The sequence below is a fragment of the Mycotypha africana genome (assembly GCF_025528875.1).
Source record: "Mycotypha africana strain NRRL 2978 chromosome Unknown BDF20scaffold_2, whole genome shotgun sequence".
Lineage (NCBI taxonomy): Eukaryota > Fungi > Mucoromycota > Mucoromycetes > Mucorales > Mycotyphaceae > Mycotypha > Mycotypha africana.
This window is the reverse complement of record NW_026515726.1, coordinates 2409243-2429447: the sequence shown is the minus strand read 5'-3', so window position 1 is coordinate 2429447 and position 20205 is coordinate 2409243. Positions and strand designations below refer to the sequence as shown.

General features: G+C 37.7%; 6 protein-coding genes across 6 annotated transcripts; 5 read left to right on the top strand and 1 right to left on the bottom strand.

Moving 5' to 3' along the window:
* Window positions 1–738: 738 nt before the first annotated feature.
* Window positions 739–2218, top strand: BDF20DRAFT_904890 (farnesyl pyrophosphate synthase; the record flags this gene model as incomplete). Its single annotated transcript, XM_053083092.1, has 6 exons — window positions 739–873; window positions 947–971; window positions 1050–1162; window positions 1263–1466; window positions 1555–1643; window positions 1726–2218. The coding sequence occupies 6 exons, from the start codon at window positions 739–741 to the stop codon at window positions 2216–2218; spliced, it is 1059 nt and encodes a 352-aa protein (XP_052939525.1).
* Window positions 2219–4542: 2324 nt separating this feature from the next.
* On the top strand, window positions 4543–5820 carry BDF20DRAFT_854176 (OSCP/delta subunit of ATPase). Its single transcript, XM_053080172.1, has 5 exons — window positions 4543–4668; window positions 4781–4822; window positions 4939–5298; window positions 5415–5607; window positions 5684–5820. Exons 1-5 carry the CDS (start codon window positions 4627–4629, stop codon window positions 5692–5694), a joined length of 648 nt encoding a protein of 215 aa, XP_052939524.1. The 5' UTR covers window positions 4543–4626; the 3' UTR covers window positions 5695–5820.
* A 946-nt stretch (window positions 5821–6766) lies between these two features.
* Window positions 6767–8200, top strand: BDF20DRAFT_854174 (uncharacterized protein). The gene has a single exon (XM_053080171.1). It carries the CDS (start codon window positions 6946–6948, stop codon window positions 8143–8145), a length of 1200 nt encoding a protein of 399 aa, XP_052939523.1. The 5' UTR covers window positions 6767–6945; the 3' UTR covers window positions 8146–8200.
* Window positions 8201–8308: 108 nt separating this feature from the next.
* Window positions 8309–10302, top strand: BDF20DRAFT_854172 (uncharacterized protein). Its single transcript, XM_053080170.1, has one exon. The coding sequence runs from the start codon at window positions 8372–8374 to the stop codon at window positions 10232–10234; it is 1863 nt and encodes a 620-aa protein (XP_052939522.1). The 5' UTR covers window positions 8309–8371; the 3' UTR covers window positions 10235–10302.
* Window positions 10303–10926: 624 nt separating this feature from the next.
* Window positions 10927–12606, top strand: BDF20DRAFT_854168 (uncharacterized protein). The gene is made up of 3 exons (XM_053080169.1): window positions 10927–11319; window positions 11407–11772; window positions 11970–12606. The coding sequence occupies exons 1-3, from the start codon at window positions 11038–11040 to the stop codon at window positions 12120–12122; spliced, it is 801 nt and encodes a 266-aa protein (XP_052939521.1). The 5' UTR covers window positions 10927–11037; the 3' UTR covers window positions 12123–12606.
* A 365-nt stretch (window positions 12607–12971) lies between these two features.
* On the bottom strand, window positions 12972–18702 carry BDF20DRAFT_308909 (chitin synthase-domain-containing protein). Its single transcript, XM_053075173.1, has 3 exons — window positions 16763–18702; window positions 14009–16687; window positions 12972–13935 (listed from the first exon to the last, which is right to left on the bottom strand). The coding sequence occupies exons 1-3, from the start codon at window positions 18215–18217 to the stop codon at window positions 13045–13047; spliced, it is 5025 nt and encodes a 1674-aa protein (XP_052939520.1). The 5' UTR covers window positions 18218–18702; the 3' UTR covers window positions 12972–13044.
* Between the last annotated feature and the right edge of the window lie 1503 nt (window positions 18703–20205).

Genomic DNA, 20205 nt, shown 5'->3' with positions numbered 1-20205 from the left:
ATAGTATTTACATGAGTAATACAACTCAGAAGTTAGAAATGAAGAAACAATATCGCAGAACACAATGGAGTATGAACTTTTTGCTTCTATTGTTGTTGCTATCCAATGAAACACTATAAATAGAGACGCGCTGCAGCGACTGCTCATCCTCGTTTAGGAACTTCGCAGACAAATGGTTTTGTAATTTAGTCTACAGCTACCATGGTTTAGCGATCATGCTAAGGATAAGCTCAACAGCACAATTAAAAAAAGGCTCTATATGTTGTTTCTCTTAGCATTGTTATTTCGTTATTACTGATGAGCAACAGAAATATGAAAGTAATGAAATACACCAGATGTCCCTCAGCAAGTTGAGTAACAAAACAATCTTCCAAGTGTAACAGGCAAATCCAACTGCAACAGATATTCGAACTGAAATAACTCATAGTCAGACACAGTGCGTATGAATTAATCTTTTTGCCACTCTGTTATATTTGCAGTTGTTTTGTCAGGAGTCTGCTTATTCCCAGAGTAATTTAGGATAAGCTTAAGTCAAAACAATGAAAACCGCAAAGCTTTGACTGATGAGGGTGTTCTGTTTGAAACGTTGTTCGCCCCTCAAAAAAAAAAAAAAAAGTTTCTGTGCACTCAAATAAGCTTACTACCGGTAGTTTAAACTCGCGTCTCGAAAGAAAGTTTAATTGCACTTTCTTCTCACTCCTTTTCATTATCTTTTTATTTGGAGAAAATAAGCTCAAAATGGTTGCTATCAAGTTACAAAAAGAAGAAAACAGACAAGCCTTTTTGAAGATCTTTCCTCAACTAGCTGATGAAGTTCTTGCTGAACTTCGCAAGTACAACATGCCTGAAGATGCTTACGAATGGACAAAAAAGGTAAGCAATTGTCGATGGTACCTCATCTCCGTGTGCTTACAAAACGAACACGTATATTTTGTTACTCGTTTAGATGTTATATCATAATGTCCCTGGTGGTAAAGTTTATATTAAAAATTTGCGAAAAATATGATATAAAATTGTAAAGAGTTCTAATATATCGACCCTGAAATTAGGTAAATTGAATCGTGGTATCTCTGTTGTTGATACTATCCGTATCTTGAAGGGAGATACTGCCACTGAAGATGATATCTTCAAGGCAACTGTATTGGGCTGGTTAGTTGAATTTGTAAGTAGCAAAATGAAAGAGAAGTAAAAGAGACTGTGGCTTTTATTTGGTGGTATACTAACTAATTCATTAAAAAAAATGAACAATTTATCTGGCATAGCTCCAAGCTTTCTTCTTGATTGCTGATGATATTATGGACGGTTCCATCACTCGTCGTGGTCAACCCTGTTGGTATAAGGTTGATGGCGTCAACATGGTCGCCATTAACGATTCATTCATCCTCGAGTCTTGTATTTACATCTTTTTGAAGAAGTATTTCAAAAACACTGAATACTACGTTGATCTCCTTGAACTATTCCATGAGGTAGTTTCAAGCAAAATGGAGGGGCTGTGACAATAGGGAAGAAAAAAAATTAAATATGTTGTGTTATTTGCTCTTTTAATTTTAATAGGTCACTTTCCAAACAGAACTTGGCCAACTCTGTGATCTTATTACTGCCCCCGAAGATCACGTTGATCTGAACAAGTTCTCTGTTGAAAAGTAAATTGAGAGAAAATTACAAAAAAACATAAAGAGGAGCGACTGTAGTGACAGGCTGACATCTAATTTCCCTTATATTTAGACACAAGTTCATTGTTATTTACAAAACCGCCTATTACTCATTCTACCTTCCTGTTGCTCTTGCTATGCACATGGCTGGAATCAAAAATGAAGGAGCTTACAAGCAAGCTCAGAATATTTTGATCCCTCTTGGCGAATATTTCCAAGTTCAGGATGATTATCTTGATTGTTACGGTGCTCCAGAAGTTATCGGAAAGATTGGTACTGATATTCAAGATAATAAGTGCTCTTGGTTAATCAATCAAGCTCTTGCTTTGGCCTCGCCTGCTCAACGCAAAGTTCTTGATGAAAACTATGGCCGTAAAGATGCTGAGGCGGAAGCCAAGGTAAAAGAAATCTTCAAGGACTTGAAATTGGAAGATGTATACAAGGCATATGAGGAAAAATCATTCAAGGAATTAAGTGCTCTTGTCGAACAGCTGGATGAATCCACTGGTCTTAAAAAGATGGTTTTCACTGAATTCATGGATAAAATTTACAAGCGTACCAAATAAAAAAGCCAATAGTTCGTAATCGATCATTGTCGTATTAGATGTACTCCAAACCAGCATATAAACACAGATACATATACACATTGAAAATATTTATTGTACGAAAATAAAAGAAAAATGGCGATTTTGTTCTGCAACTACAGAGATCGACTATTAAACTTACAAGATGATGCTATACCACTACAAGTTTTTTATTTGAAGCATCACTGAGGCAGCCGTCGAAAAGTAGCACAACATTTGTAGTTATGATGGGCTTCTACGGTTATTCCAGTCAGCCTTACGATGTGAGAATGTGCTTGCTTTGTTAGTATTCGCATACAGCCGTTTCCTAACTATTCATGATTCGCACCTACGTTAAAATCACAGATATTTATCATTCGATGGTTTTTGAATTGTATTTACAGGATGCAAAGACGCCCCGCGAACCGATTGGCTATCAAGAACGTATTTAAGTCCTACCTTCTATTAGAACTGACAGAATAGTTCAGCTCTCCGGAGTCCAGCCTAAAGCTTTCCGGAAATACTCAGTGAGTATAAAACACATGCTAGCAGCAGCATGGGTATCTCTACCATCGGCAAATGAAAGAATAGTGAGAAGTCCTGAATACCAGGATATTTTATGCAAGGAAAACATGTCTGACAATTACTAATGGGGTGCCATCATCTTTTCACTGGTCTCTGGGGTACAGTCAAAATAACCAAACTTCTTAATATTACATTATAAGACCGAGAAAGAGAAGGATGAGAGTCTGCAGTAACTTGACCTTCAAAATATAATTATCTGCTTATGTATCCACGCATCTTGCTCTGTTCAGGATGATGGCATTCCCGTCGAAACACTTCGACGTTGCTCGCCTTTCACCCAACTTTTTTATACGACAACTGAAATTACCGTAAATTAGATGATTAGCACTCAAATATTGATAAGTAGAAAAAGAAAAAGACTATCCCACTTGTGCTTGCACTTCAAAAACTTTTCGTTCTATTGAACATCCAAAGATCAATAAAAGTACGAAATTCATCAACCGTATTACAAAATGGCTTCTTAACTATTGCTCGTTGAATACTTTGACAGGTACTAATGTATACTTTTATGATCACTTCTGAAGATAGATTAATGTGGGAACGAAGAAAATTTGGAACAAGTTCAGTATTCTTAGAATGTTTCTATATATGTAATCAGAAAGTATCTTGACAATGGTACTTTTATTCGATGATCTACTGCTTCCCGCCCACAAGTATTCAACAACATAGAATCAAGAAAATTAAACATTAGAAATACATAACTTTTAGAGACATGTGCAAGAGACAATAACAATCTAGAAAGCTGGTACAACAAGTTAAAAAACTTGTACATACACAAGAAAAAGAAACAGACTTGTCGTCGTTTGCATTGCTTTTGTTGTTGATGACAGTTTGCAGGCTTAACAATATCAACAGTATTTCCACGTCGGTATTATGACTCTAGAGGAAGGAAGACGCAAATCAGGCGAGATAAATGCAGAGGTCGTTTACAAAGCCATAGCATATACTCTTGTTTCTGCATTTTCAATTCTTAAGTGATGGTCGTACTTAAAAATTTAAGGATATATTCTTTCAGAGATGACGCTTTTAGTTTATAAGATTGTCCTTGAAGAGTAATTGAAGCCATGCACTCGTGGAAATTTTCTTTTCAGAAATTGCATCTAAGCATATGTACCTTTTGACGAGTACATGGAAATATCCCGTTTATTTCGAAAGTAAATATCCTTTAATAACATGACATATTCACGCTTTTAATAAGGAGGTAATCACGGCTGTAAATGTCAGACATCAGCTCTATTGCTTGGCTTCAGGTACGTTTACTACCACTTAATCGCAAGCAACTCAACCTAGCGGCAGTGTTAGTTTCTTTGATTAGTAGTCTTTTATCAATATTTTTCAAGGAAGCTCTCATGTCTTGACTACAGAGGTTAGCTTCTCTTGAACAGTGGATACATAAAATCAAGAACATCTTATAATATCTTATAAAGCATCGTAATAATCTCATATAAATTTGCGAACGTAACGTAAATGTGTAACAATTGTAAGAAAGAAGAAATGATAGACAGTATTATACAAAAAAAAAAGGCACCATAAACAAAAGAATAAATCTGATCTACCTGACGTACGTCATTCGACTACGAGTCAAAAGTTCGCTTGAACGTATGAGATGTGTAAAACGCTTTATCCACTGTACGTCATCAGAAGTCCAATTTTTGGAAATCAAAGACAGCTGGCCCTGATTTTCGGCTTACCCTAAATTGTGTGGGGAGGGGTGCTGCTTTAAGAAGATTCCTCAGTAACCAGTAATAGCTCGTCGATGCAAAAACCACAGATTCTCCTCTTCTTTTACCTCGTATTGTTTCTTATTAGACTACCTTAATTCAATAATGGCATCTAGATTTACACGCTTGGCTATTGCTGCCCCCAAGGTAAATGAGTATACCACGCTGTTCGTAATACATAAATACACTTAGTGAATGACAATATCGTGATCAACACAAAAACTACGATTCTATTTTTGACACTTTTACATATTACTAGTGGACCCGTGCTTATGCTGCTGCTAATGCTGCCCCCATTAAGGTAAGCCATAGATCTACCAAAAGAAAAGCATAATAGATAATATAAAAGCCATAAAGCACGACAAAGAAAGCCGAAACTTATTTATATGCACATTGTTATTATATTTTTATTAATAGGCGCCTATCACTCTCTTTGGTATCGGCGGTCGTTATGCTACATCTCTTTACACTGCCGCTGTTCGTCAAAATGTTTTAGAATCAGTCGAAAAGGACTTGAACACTCTTGCTCAGGCTGTCGAAAAAGATGCTACTTTGAAAGCATTTTTAGAAAACCCCACCATCAATCGTAACCAAAAGATGGATGGCATTTTATCTGTCTTGAAAAAGTCCGGCAAGCCTAATCAAATCACTCAGAACTTCTTTGAAGCTTTAGCTGAGAACGGTCGTTTGGATCACACTTCTAAGGTGACTGAAGCCTTTGCTCAATTGATGAGTGCTCATCGTAATGAATTGCCTCTTGTTATCACTTCCGCCAAGGTAAGAAGAGATTGGTCAAAAACTTTGTCAAAAATGAATGAACAAATATATTTGGATTGAATGTCTTCCTGCGACACAACTTAAATGCTAATGTTGACGCATCTTTCTTTTCAAAGGCTTTGGATAAGGCTAACTTGAACAAGGTTGTTGAATCGCTTCAAAAATCTAACCTTGCTCAAGGTAAGAAACTCATTGTTTCTAATAAGGTCAAGCCTGATATTCTTGGTGGAATTATGGTTGAAATTGGTGATAAAAGCATTGATTTGACTGTATCTTCCAAGCTCGCCAAGTTGAGCAAGCTGGTCACTGGTATGTTCAAATGCTATAGGAAAAACAGAGACCACATGAATCTCAAAACTAACACTATTCTTTCGTAATGTGATAGATTCCGTTTAAGATGAATTTCAAATGTATAAAAAAGATATTTGGATACGTATAACCTCTCACTTCCTCTATATTTAAGTTTCTTTTTATAATAAATGTGTTGACAAAGAAGAAAATAGATGAACTGTCCAAGGGCCATGTTTTGGGCATATGTGATTCAGTTGTCGAAAAATATATGAACGGATTACAGACTGTTGAGTCGCACTACACGCAAAAAGCGGACAGAAGTTGAATGTTTGATATTGTCTGGCTAACAAATATCGTGCACTTCCGCGGTTACAGTCATATTAACTCTTAAAGGATGCTTGCCTTTCAATTGACGAAACGATCAGTCGGCAATCAGAGTAGTAAGTTACCATAGATTTAAGCAGGGTGACGTACAGTCACCTTCTTTTGCCTTGAATATTGCCCCCAAACGTCTGCAACAATATTTTTTGACCATTTATTACAGCATGTCAGTTTGCTTTAATTGACATTCAATGAACCGGACAATATGAATAGCAGAATTTATAGTTCAAGTGTAGAAATGGCATTAAAAGTTCCTGTATAGGGGGACGTTAAATAAAAAGATTTATATATAATCAAAGCCATGTGGAATACATTGCTTGCATGATACATTTAAAACACATAGAAATTAAGCTATCGATCTATACTATTATGGTAGCTGTCGAAAGCTGGCTTTAGAGTTGCGTTGAAGGGTGCTTCAATCAGTGATATCGTACTACCAATTTCATAACGAGCCAAGATCTGCTCTCCTCTGTTTCTATCCTTTGTTAAAAAGCTTTGGTAGAGTTGATACTAAACAAATATTGCATCTGTGCATCGAAGGAGCAAAGGAAGATAGCTCGTAAAATTCATGGTTAGTACGCTGTTAAGGTCGAGTATATCCATAAATGCTTACATTGAGCTACACTTTGCCATCTTTCTTCGTTTCTGTTTCATCCGGTCTTGGTATCAAGGTCTTACTCAGATTATCTTATTTTTGAAGAGAAAAACCTAAAGAAAATTCCACTATAATTAGGCTGGCCAAGTCGTCGTTTATCAACCTGCACATGATTGCAGAAACTCAATTTATTTTGCACAAAAACTAGCGGAGATGAGGTTTAAAGCAGCCAAAAAAGAAAAAAAAAAAGCTGAATTGGTGCATGTGTCTTTTTTGATGCGTTTCTCAAACTTTTTTTCTCTCTTGTACTTACATTTCTCGTTATAACAGCACCATATACTTGATACCTTGATGTATATTCTTAAAAATTAGTATATAGTATGTCAGCATCTGTATTTATACCATTTTCAACTTCAAATATCTCAAATAATGCAACATCTGAGGATAGTATCAAGAGCTTTATTAGGCCGCCACTGCCTACGCTCATATCAGAAAATTACCCTCCTGCACCTTCCATTATACCTTCAACCTTCACCTCCATAAATTCAGCTACAATGGGAATAAATGACACTCCTTCAATGCATGTATCAGTAGAAAATATAAAAGATGGCAACGATGGTACTATTTACATTATACGAAACAACTCAACAAGTGATGTTTTATACCATTTCAAAAGACCGCCGCTGATAGATACGAAGGAAGCGAGCAAAAATAATAATATACAGGATGAATTTGACATACTCCTGGATAAAGATAAGCGACCACTGTGGAAATTCAAAGGGCAAAATTTGCATGGCATCATATTGGCATCATCAACCATTGATTCACACAATAATGAACTAATACAATTAACGACTACACCGCCTTACTTCAAGTTTACAATACAAGATAGTGTATATTTCTGGCAAATACAGCAACAAAATGGTTCTTCGGTAGCCTATACCTTGAAGTGTTTTGAAAGTACAAATGCCAAATTCATGTTAGCCGAGCTTAATTCCAACAATACCAATATCATTTCTCTATATACCGAAAACTTTTGTAAAATCACCAACCCATTTACCTTAACAGCTACAACGTCCGAACTTTCATCATTAATCATTTTATCATGTATTTTATTACGGAATCATATCCAACACTTACTATTGTCATTAGGAAGCGATACAGAAGCACTTCAATTTATATTGAATCCATATCATCACCAACAGTACATGTTAGACGCAGAGGGAGAAGCAGAAGACGGAGACGATAACGACGACGATGACTATTATATTGATGACTATACTAAATATTATCCAGGACATCAAAGCTTGGTACTTGAAGCAAGCCAAGTCAGGCAGAAAAATAATCTAAACAATAGCAATACAAGTCACCGTGTTTCAACCACGGATAATTCATTCAAGAGCCTTGAATTAGATCCTGGGTGCTGGCATTGTTGGTGGGGCTACAAATTTTGGTGGTCTTGGTTTCCTTATTGCATGCCCGGAGGCTATTGTGATCGATATTTCATAAAATTAAGAGGCCACCGATCTTCATCTCGGATTATCAATAAAACGCAAGGTTATAAGCAACAGTATTATTAAGACTATATTAGATTCATATATGTAACATAGCATTGTAATAAAGAAGGATTCCTCGTAGCTTGTACGAGAACGTTTTTTAGTTTTGTTGCGAATTTTAATTTTCTTCTTGATCTTATGTAAGCTGTTCGTTCTCGCTTTAATTCTTTGATTTTTTTTGGTTTCTTTTTCCCGATTTTTGTTAAAGCAGACAACGTCAACATAAATACATAACAAATTTCAAAAGACTATGACAATAACACATCGCCAAAAACCTTCTGGTAGCGCTTTAGGCGCAGCACTAACAACAGAAGGCGCTAGCTCTTCTGGAGTTGACGATAAAGAGCCACCTAAATATCATTGCGATGCTTGTTCCAACGATGTCACGAACACTGTCCGCATCCGTTGTGCCGATAAAGACTGCCCAGATTTTGACCTTTGCGTAAGCTGCTTTTGTGGCGGGGCCGAGCCCGTTAAACACAAAACGTGGCACGATTATCGTATAGTTAAACCGCACAACTTCCCCATTTTCAGTGAAGATTGGGATGCCGATGAAGAATTACTACTCATCGAAGCAGCCGAAAAGAACGGTATTGGTAACTGGCAAGCCATTGCTGAATATGTCGGTACTAAGGGAAAAGCCGAATGTGAGCAACATTATTTGGATGTCTACGTTTCCAGCCCTTATTGGCCTTTACCCCGTATGGATTTGACCTTTGAAACAAGCGAAATAGAGTGTCGAGAAAGGAAGCGGCAACGATTACAACAGTCCCGTGGAATTACTCGGAAGCCTCACTCTAGTCAACCTAACCAGCCTAAACCGATTACGAGTGGACCAGCCTTCCATGAAATTCAAGGATATATGCCTTGTCGGTTCGAATTTGAAACAGAACATGAGAATGATGCAGAACAGTTCGTCAAAGATATGGTGTTCAATGATGATGATACCCCAGAAGAAATTGAATTGAAGATTATGGTTTTGGATATATACAATTCACGCTTAGATAGACGAATGGAGCGCAAAAAGCTCATATTCGAGAGAAAATGGTTGGATTTCAAACGTATGCAAGCAATGGAGAAGAAGCGAAATAAAGAGGAAAAAGAAATATATAATAAAACACGTGTGTTCTGTCGATTACAAACAGCCGATGACTATGAAACATTTGTAAGAGGATTAATCAAAGAGCAACAATTGAGTGATAGAATTGCTACACTGCAAGAATGGAGACAAGCAGGATTGACCACCATCAAGCAAGGGGAGCAGTATGAACGGGAAAAGCAAAATAGATTGGCACAATTGAAGACTTATTTATCACTAGCAAGTGACAAATTAGGAGCAAATGCTTCCGGTCAAAAAAGTCAGTTTCGTTCTCAAATGGCAGCATTGCAACCTTCCAGTGGCGCTAATTATTATAGGGATAGATCTAACAATGCAAACGCATCAGCAGTAGCATCAGCGGCCTCATCTATTACAACAGCTGCAGCCACCGGTGGTCGAAAACCTGCCAATCCGCTCAATATTTCGGAAGCAGATGGTGTTCATTTGCTTACGGAAGAGGAACAAATTCTATGCTCCACATTACGTATTATGCCAAGGCCATATTTGGTTATCAAAGATACTATATTGAAAGAGTATGCCAAGCAGGGCTATTTAAAACGTAGACAAGCTCGTGCACTAATCAAAATTGACGTGAATAAGACGAGTCGAATATATGATTTCTTTGTTGAGAGCGGATGGATCAAAGCTTTTAAAGATCCTGTTACAATACCAACACCTGCAGCCGCAACGACCGTGACCCCTGCGGCTGCTGCTTCAATTACTCCTGCTACAACAGCCACACCTGCGGCTGCAACAACTGCAACTCCTGCTGCTGCCGGTTCGGCAACTCCGGTTCCCGTTACACCATCGCAACAACAACAAGTTACTCTTAATGCTGATGATAATGCCTCAACAACGAGTGGAAATGTTAGCACTAAAGACGAAATAGCAAATACGCCTACTGCTTCAGCTGATATTACTTTAAATAATACTACCATTACTCCCAATACCAATAGTTTGGCCGGTTCTAACGATAACGCCACCAGCATGGAGCCAGAAAAAGATGAATCATAAAATACCCCAGTTTGTTCTTCATATCATAACATTATAAGCATCCTCGAATAAATTAATGTAACTTGGACTTGTTGATGAGTCTTCCTATGTCCGTAAGTCTTAAAAGCTGTGAAAATGCACTCGTTAAAAAGTCGATATGGTCATTAGCGCTATACCACAAACGATGGGTTATGTAATGTTTAAATGGTTGAATGTACGTTTTACTTGATAATGATGTATTCTGATGACATCGTTAGAGAAGTCTCGATTGACTTTGTATTGTTAAAGTTTCGCGGTAGTGGTGTCACACAAAACATCCAAAGGAATCGTTAGAATGTGTTTACAGAATCATGTGGAACGAAGTTTTATTCCTCACAATTACTTAATACTATTATGCTATGCTTATGAACAATCTTATTATGGCCTTGAGGTGCGAAAATATGTTCCTACCTATCGTCAATTTGTATTGTCTTATTTCAATAAATCTTCGATTTGAAACTGGTTTCTATCCTTTTATACATGATATCTCAAGTCTAAACAGCTCAACGATATGGCCATATAGTTACAATTCGTAATTCTATACAAATTATATTATTGAAGAGTTAAGGGCTACACAGAGGCATCATGCAAAAAAAGAAAAAAAAAAAAAAAAAAAAAAACCATACTCTCACAGATTTTTATGACCTTCTATTTCTTTTTTCCATACGTTATTCCTATTTTTTCCTGTCTTACTTGAATATTAGGTTATCTGTGCGTATCTGTATTTAATTGTAGATTTAAGCTTCTCGTTTTAATCGAGAAAAGAGGTACACATTACCACCAAGATGCAATCATCTCATAGTGATTATCAGCAAGCAAACCTATTATCCTGGCAACAGCAGCAAAACCTGCCACAGCTGACAGCCATGCAACTGTCCGATAGAGATCCGTCTGTAACGATTGATGACTTGACTATGTCTGGTCGGATGGAAGACGAGGATCCAGAGAACTTCAGTGGACATCCTAATAAGAAGTCTGGCAGGAGAAAAATCAAAATAGAGTACATTACCGATAAATCAAGACGACATATTACATTTTCGAAAAGAAAAGCAGGAATTATGAAAAAGGTAGAGATAAGTCTTCATGATATCTTTTTGTACATCTAGCTAGCGCTCAGCCAATTCTTTATATCCTTAAACAACTTTACATTATAGGCTTATGAACTTAGTACATTGACAGGTACACAGCTTTTACTGTTAGTTGTTTCTGAGACAGGCCTCGTATACACCTTCACTACACCAAAATTACAGCCATTGGTAACCAAGCCGGAGGGCAAAAACTTGATTCAGTCCTGCTTAAATGCACCAGACCCACTAATGAATGAGGCATCACCATCCTCCGCTACTGCTACTATTGCAGCGATTAATAAGATGACGACGCCTTTAGAGACGTCCACAGATTTAAAAGAATACCAGTCATCACTCGATAATAATTTTAACCCAAACCAAATGCAACAGTCTCAGTCCATGCTGTCAAATAGTAGTAATCCAGATATATTGACTTCCCCAATCCCCAGCAATGTAAGTGCTACAGTTTTTTAAGGTTTTTGATAGCTGTAAGGGTAATTTGGTGGATCAGGAAATATACATATGCCTAAGAGAAACGTTACACCTTGTGAGCCTCTTCATTGGGAGTTTCGCTACTCAAATCCATTATGCTTATGCTCTGTAGTCTAACATTGAGCGAAGTGGTCGTTAATCCATTATTCTTAACCTAGGGAAGTATATTAAATCCAAATTTCCGTGGGTCAGACCAAGCTGTGGCCTCGATTTATGATTCAAACAACAAGGTATACCATCAGTGCAAATTAAAGTATTGCTTTGATGTTTCTTCGAATAAACTATTGAAGTACACTACACATGGCAATTAAATTGCTCCAACATAGGTATTTCATAGCAATCTGTTTTCTACCTCTGCAGCAAACCCCTCTTTTATGTTTCTGAATAAAATTGGGACTACCTACGTGCAGATGCCTCCCGATTATACTTCTATGGATCACACGCCAATAGGATATGGTACTTCTGCAAAGCAGGCAAGCAATTCTTCATCATACTCTTACGATGTTCTTGGAGAAACCGAAGGCAATAATAAGCAATACATATGCAATGCTGCAATTAGATACCCACAATTTCAAGACCATTAAGGTTGGCTGTCAAACAAAAAGCAAAGCGCGAACAGAGTATGTCACTCGTATAATGCTTTCTGTACATTATTATCATTATACCACGCGTTAAATTATTCCTGTGTAGTATCGCATTCCTTTCATTAATATACTCATTGCTGTCATTTAATTGCAAGTATACGAAATATAGTAAACTTATCAAAACTACATGATGTATTATTCCTAATTCACCTAAAAGAGAATAGTATTACTATGTTCGAATCTTGGAATCGATCATTTTTAGTCTTACGGATCGCAATTTCAACATACAGGCTTTACGATGAGTACTAGAAAACACCCTCTATATTCAGTATGAAGCATTTCGTTCGTTTTGCGAGATATTGGAGAATTGAATATATTCTATTGTGATTATAGCAATCGTCTGCGTTCAATTTTTTTTTTTTTTTTTTTTTTTTTTTTTGTTTAAACACGTTGCTCAATGATTAGGTATGGAAAGTCATCTTATAAAAGTGAACTCACACATCAAAAGTTATATTTTACAAATCGATCATTATTCAGAATAATCATTTTATGAAAACAAACAATGATTTTTATTAAGCTTTCTCTATATAAAGTTTGTTACAAGGAAGGGCATCAATAATGGAAGTCAAAATATCTTATAGTAATACGATCAAAAATTCAATGCTTCTTCAATACAATAATTGATGTAATCCTTTTTATGGGCCATATTGACACCGAAGTATCGACTTAGCTGTTCACGTACTTGCTTTTTGGTTACTGTCATTAAATCTGCAGTTGCTGTTATACGCTGAACTTCCTGGCGAATTTCTTCGTCTGAAGGAAAGTTACCGTTGCTATCGGGCAATATTATTCTTCCAGAAACATTGCCACTACTGTTGTTATAATTGCTTGGCACAAAATAACCGCCATTATTAGCTAAAGCAATACTACTGCTATGCACACTACCACCACCTTCACTATAAATCGAAGGGGTTGACGGTCTTGGTAGGTGAGAATTCCTAGTCTGTGTTAAATTTGGTTGAGAAAACCTAAAGCTACCACTAGCATTATCCCGTAGAACTGGGCCACCTAAGCCACTACCGTTCATTATGCTCCCAGGAGCAGAAGAAGTAGGTATCATAGGTAAGGGTATTTGGTTCAGGCTGATCGCAGTATTATTCATTAATGGTGTCATGTTATATGGTGAATAGTTCATTACAGGCGTAGGAGGGATGGGTGGCGGAGGAGGCAGCATGGACGATGTGAGTCCATTAGCTGTTCGGCGTATTGTGGAAGAAGTGATGGTTGTTCCTTTGGTTTCTGCTGACCCGGTTTCCCAAAGTTCATTCTCATGGTCACTCCATTTTTTCAAAGGTATCGATTTAGGGTCAAAATTACCTTCGTCTGTAGGTAGAACCTTTTTTGAACCGTCGTCGCCAAGGACAACACGTGTATTGCCCCAAGAAAAATCGTCAAAGTGCCAAAAGGCATACATAGGTATGAAGAATGAAAATAGTGGAATGGCTAGAATATAAACTATCATCCATCCTATATGTTCCCACTATGTTTAGACGTATATATTGAAAAAATTAATGCATGTTTCTTATAAGTAATGTAGTGGTAGGAATACGTACCTTTCGGCGAATGATAAATATAATAGCTTGTAAACCATAGACACCACAAAGAGTGATAATTGAAATGAACGGTACTTGATCAGCGTTTACGATCAGACGATAAATAAGGAAACCAAGATAGCAAACGACTGCTGGCATAACAAGCGTACTGAGCAGATCTAGGATAACAACAAAACGCATGGAAAAGCAGCAGAAACCGCAAAGCTGAGGTAAGAATACTAACTCTCCAAGATTATGGATAGTGGAATTGATCCAACGCCGACGCTGCGAAAGCAACACGCTCCATCTATCCGGTGCATTCGTTAAACATCCTGCGTCTGCAGTAAATTTTGTTTTGTACGTTGGAAAATACTTCAGAATGAGAGTGGTCAAATAGCGATCTTCACCAAGGTGAAGCAGGTTCTTCTGGTGGAGAGTGTTGACTTTATTTTCAGCGTAATCTTCAATAACTTGGTTACTGACGAGTAAGGGTTGGTTTTTACCTGGAGATCGCACACGATACATGCAAAAGCAACCAGGCAAACAGGTCACAGAGCCAAATAGAGATTCGAACGCCTTAGATAAAAAGTGAGAAATATAGTATTCATAAACCTGTACCATAGTGACCCAACTATCTTTTTCATTCGCCAGCTTTGTTTCGCCACATAGGCCCACTATTTTCGAATCATGTACGAAACAAGATACCATACGATTGAGGGAATCAGGTAAGACTTCAGTATCCGCATCAACCATGAGTACAAACTCATAAAAGCTTGGATTGACGCCGATTACATTTTTGATTTGATGGTATATTTCTAGTTCCATGGGCGTCATAGGGGATTCAAAATGTACCTTATTCAGGAATCTCATTAGAACCATTTGAGAATCACGCTTGCCTCTGTTGCCAGGTTTTTGACGCTCGTTAGGTGCACCCACTTTGACTACGACGAGATATGGAACAACATGACCGGCACATTCATACAGACCAGAATAAATCTTTGCCATATTGTGCTGCTTAATACCCTCGCCCAGTGATAAGAAAGATAAAGGCTCGGGATCAACTGTAGACTCGACCCCTAAGATATCAAGTACTATGCGAGGAGTTGGTCTATCGTTACCGCTACCAACAATCATACCATCACAAACTAGGAATAGTAACTTTCTCTTGTCATCATAGCGTAGCACAGCGATAGAGTCAATGGTCTTCTTCAATGATTCTTCACTTTCAGTGTAACAAGGGACTTGACAAATTATAAACTTGTCATAATTCTCAGGCTCACGATTCGTACCTAATTGTAGGGCAGCCAGGAATTTGAATAAGATTACAGCACACAGGAAGCCAGTGACGATCAATAAAAAGTATTCCGAAAAAAGACATTGAATAGATCGTCTAGTATCAACTTTGCCCACAAAAAATAAGTTACGCAGACATACTAACTGACGTGTCCTTAGATCCTCAGATATAGGCAAAGCATCAAAGTGTTTTGAGATATCTGTACCAGCCAATTGCCTAAATAACTGCACGATGCTATTGTCCATAAAGTTGATATCCAGATTAGAAGGCGGTGACATCCCTTCAGGTGCGCGAGGGGCTCTGCCACCCAGAAGGTAGTTTGTCAAATCATACACATCGCCATGAAGGATTGCCCAGCTTCTATGTGTACTGACGTCGCCTACATTCACTACATTTGTTGCCTGTCGTAGAATGTCTGATGGCTCATAACCCATAAAACCCAATCGATAGTTCTTACGAAGATAAACCATTTGTTCAAAATACCAATCCGGCCTATAATCGTTCGTAAAGAATCTAAAATCATGGTACGCAGCATTACGATCAGTCAAGTTGACTTGGTAATCTAGTACTAGTTCTTCAGGAATCCTCCCAGTGGTGCCATCGCAAAGGGCTGAGACTTGAACAGGGAATAAGTTAGTGGCATCTTTACCGGCATAGTCAAAAATAGCACTATCAGGAATGACTTCGGATGCCCAGTGATGTGGGGCAAACTTTGTTAAGTCAAATACTTCACCACGTATAGCCACGTATGCATTATCTTTCTCAGAGCGACCTTGCAATTCAGAAAATGAAAAGACATCTTGATGGGGACAGATAAGTGGGCCGAAAAATACAATGAAGACGACCATACAGGCAGAAAGGAAGAAAATGAGCAAACATAAAGCTACCTTTTCTCTCCAAGCGAGGCGTACATCCCGCCTTTTCATGCCACCACAGTGATTGAGCGCAGGAGAAGGGACCCACCAAGTCAAAAACCATACAAAAATTAACCATCGACGGCGAACAGAGCTCATAGGTGGCTCAAGCTCTTTTTCCGCCTGTTCGCTTGATTTCCTGCCATCTGCTTTATCAACTCGTTCAGCATCGCGATTTTGTTTTTCTTGGAAGCTACTATGCTGATGTCCACCGTGAAGTAGTAACGAGCTGCTTTTTTTACCGTCGAGTGTTGCTTGCGAAAATACTTCCGAATTATTGTACTCGTGTAAGCATGCCTCGCTTATGAAATCATCGTCAGAAGCTGCAGAAGACATTATATCTTCATTAAAAGAATACGCATCGTAGAATTTCTGGCCAGCGAGAGGATTACTATGCACTGATGAGGAAATTTTCGACTTTTTTGATTCTGATTTTTCCAAGCTTCGTAGGTCATCTTCAAGGATTCTGAATGCGTAATTCGATAAATAAACCTATAAGAAACAAAATCCTATTGCGTTATTACCAAGACATCAAGGATTTCTGTTAGACAGCTGTTTAATATTCACCTTTGTTTCGCCAACGACCATCCAACTTTCATCCCAGCTCATAGTTTGAGCAATAAATATACATTTGTCTTTGATTGATAGATTGGCATCTGGCACTGTATTTATTGTCAAAGGTATGGATATATGGTACCTATCCCAGAAATCTTCAATAGTAAAGCTTGCCGTATAGTTAACCGCCTTTATGTGTCTCAAAATATTGAGTATTTCAAATGAGGAGTTTTGGCCTGCAATCTTCTTGACATCACATGAATTCGGTAAGGATAAGTCATTCGGTCTGAAGCAGAATACAAACCAAGCTTGTGTCAAAGATAGTGCATGCGTTAAATCGCTAATACCCGAAGCTACCAGGTCTGCTATAGACGGAACATGCGAGTTTAGTGACTCTGCTGCTGTTGAAATGGCATCGTCAGCTTTTTGGTCCGTTTGAATATTTGCTTGCTGTCCTGATGTCATGACTGTGGGCGCTCTTAGCGGCCGAATTCCCTGTTGCTGTGATATTACGCGGTTTCGCGTGCCATCATCGGAGCCCAGTAACTTTTCATCGAATATATGAGCCACCAATGCATTTGTAGTGGAGGGATTATATGCATTCCCATGAAATAAAGCTATAAAATCGTTGCATAAATAGTCTTGATTTCGTTCAGAGAATTGTTGAGGGTTGTAGCTGACAGATCCCCAAAAATGCTGTATGCCGAACATCCTCGCACCTGTATCACTTTTCACAAAACTTAAAATTTGGTCATTAATAGCTGTTTTATTGGCACTGGTATAGTTGTCCATCAATGCTTCATCCTCATTACTTAGTTGCTGCTGATAATACTGGCGAGATGCTTGAGAGTTCATGATGGAGTATAAACCGCGTGAGGGATGAGTAAATAGAGAGATAGTAGATGCATTGGACGGCCATACTGCTGTACTGACAGACGCAGGTGTTATCCCTTCATTTGCATATTCTTGTCGATCGCGCTCAAATATACTGTTCAGCATAAATTGATGAAGTTTTTCTTGGATAAAGTGAAAGGCAAACTGATCAAAATTATGACCAGCTGGTTTGGAATATAGCCAGCCAGAAGAATCTACCAAACCTATAAAGCTGTGAGCATTCTTCGGCGCTAAACGATCATTGATTTGTTCAACCAGCCATGTAAACAATAGACTATAAAGTGATTGTGCAAGTTCATCCCTTTGTTTACTTGCTTGGGCAGGATCAAGAAATAAGGTTGTGATATCTCTTTTGATCATTTTGCTTTTGAATGTCAAGGTACTCAAAAGAGAATTGGCATCGACACCGAGCAGATCAGCAGCTAGAGCAAGCGTGTCCAAATTTTTAACTATTGCAGCATCTTGAGAATTGTTTGGATCTTCAGCAAATTGGATATTTCCTAAGTGCAAGATAGCCGCAATGAGTTGATAAACTTGTCCTACCCACTGTCGACGAGGCAATATTGATTTCATGGCTGTACGTAGTTCATTATCTGCTACACCATCATCCAAATATGTTATTCTTGCTGTGTTTGTCTTCAAAAGATATTGAAAGCTAGACCAGTCACTGAGTGACAAATGTGCCTTTTCTTCTTGCGTTGCACCAGATAGTAAATTGTAGAATATATGAAAGTTGCGTTCATCTTGACCAGCTGCGGTTATTCTCGATTTCTCGAGAGCATAAGGTAAGAATCTTGCGCCGGTAAGACGACCTCTTTCAGTAAAATGCAACTCAGTATAAAGTGTACATCTGGAGACGTTGTCATGACTTGTTGATTTTGCGTGACTAAATGCACGAATAATGGTTTGAGCATGATTAATGTTTGCTTGAGTGCGCGTTGATTTTTTATTTGTGCTAAGTAAGGTTAAGTAGTCAATGGCTTGTCTGAATTGTTCTGTTTTGCCGCTTCCACTTTCACCACTATTGATGAATCAAAGAAATTGAAAGAATAAGTTTGTTACGAACAAAAAAGAGGGAGAAAGAACCAAGGGGCTTTCTTTTCCTTTTTTTTTTTTTTTTTTGTTTTTGATGCCATGCCTAGATTTAAGTAAATTAATTAAAGAGAACATTACCTGAATAAGATAGATTGACTACAGTGGGTTCGTCTCATGTGGAAATACGCATGATTCAAGAGTTGGTACAGATGAGGCTCTTTCCATTGGTCCATCTTCGCACTTTTAGTGTCTTTATATTCTGCTAGGTATTTGGCCTTTAAATTGGTTTGACTGTCCTTATTAACGTCTCTGAAAGGATTTAGACTAAGCAGAACAGTAGGACCGATGCTTGTATACAATAAATCATGTAAGTATCGTTGACGTAACGTTTCTGTAAGCTCGCTTAAAGATACTTCATGTTGTAGAAGAGTTAGGTCGTTTATAAAACTTGATTGTGCTGGAGTTTGTGACATTGCTTATATCAGTATTAATATTCAGATATTCAGATATTACAAGGCGCTTATTATTGTATCAATTATAAGTTGTTGGATATGTGCTCTTTTGAGCAATTGCAGGTATATAATGGTATTTTTTGAAAATATCTCTTTTACAGCTTTACTATGGTATATTAAAAAAAAAAAAAAAGAATATAACAATTGGTATAAATATTGAAACTTCAGAAGGTAAATAAAAGAAAAGCAAACAAGAAAAAAGCACCATAACAATAAAAGACTCGAGAAGTTATTCTCCTTTTCTATCAGAATTCAACCCCTTCGAACTGATGCTCTTTGAACTTTCATATATGCTACTTGGTCTTCCACAAGCAGCCCCTTGAAGTAAGGTTGCCTAAATTAGGAACATTGATCGACTTAATGGTATCTGACAAGAGAGTATATAATATCAAACAGTAGCATCTTCTTTCCAAAAAAGAAGCTACAATATATGTTGCTACAGGAACTTCATAACAGAGAATAATTACACGCGTTGTGTGTATTAAGCAAAATTAATGACTCAGGGTATCACTGCTCCAAAATTTGTAAAAAGAGATTAGTAACTGATTGTGATAAATCGAGCATAATTATCCAAGCATTGATTCATGTATTTATGGAATAACGAAAGAATATATATACGTATAGTTAGTGCAACGATTCTCCCTTCTAAAGGACGTGCACTGTTTCAGATTTTCCTTTCTGGCTTGATTATTTCGCTGAAACCACTCGGTATACATAAAGGATATAGGCTTGTATAGTAAAGCTTGTCAGTATCTCTTAAGTCTGCAAATTTGGTTAGTGAACTTTTCTGTAGTATGCAATATTCTCTCTTATATATAGTTAACTTACTGCAGAGATATCTATAAACCCTGGGCGACACTTGTAGGTGGCGTATTTAGGCCGAAGATAGGGTAAGATTTACTCTGGCTCATCGAAAAATATGGCCCTTCTAACAATTACCATGGTTCCTAAATATTCCCTTACATCTTCCCGCCAAACTTCCAATAGCAAATATATGCATAGCTGGTATTATTT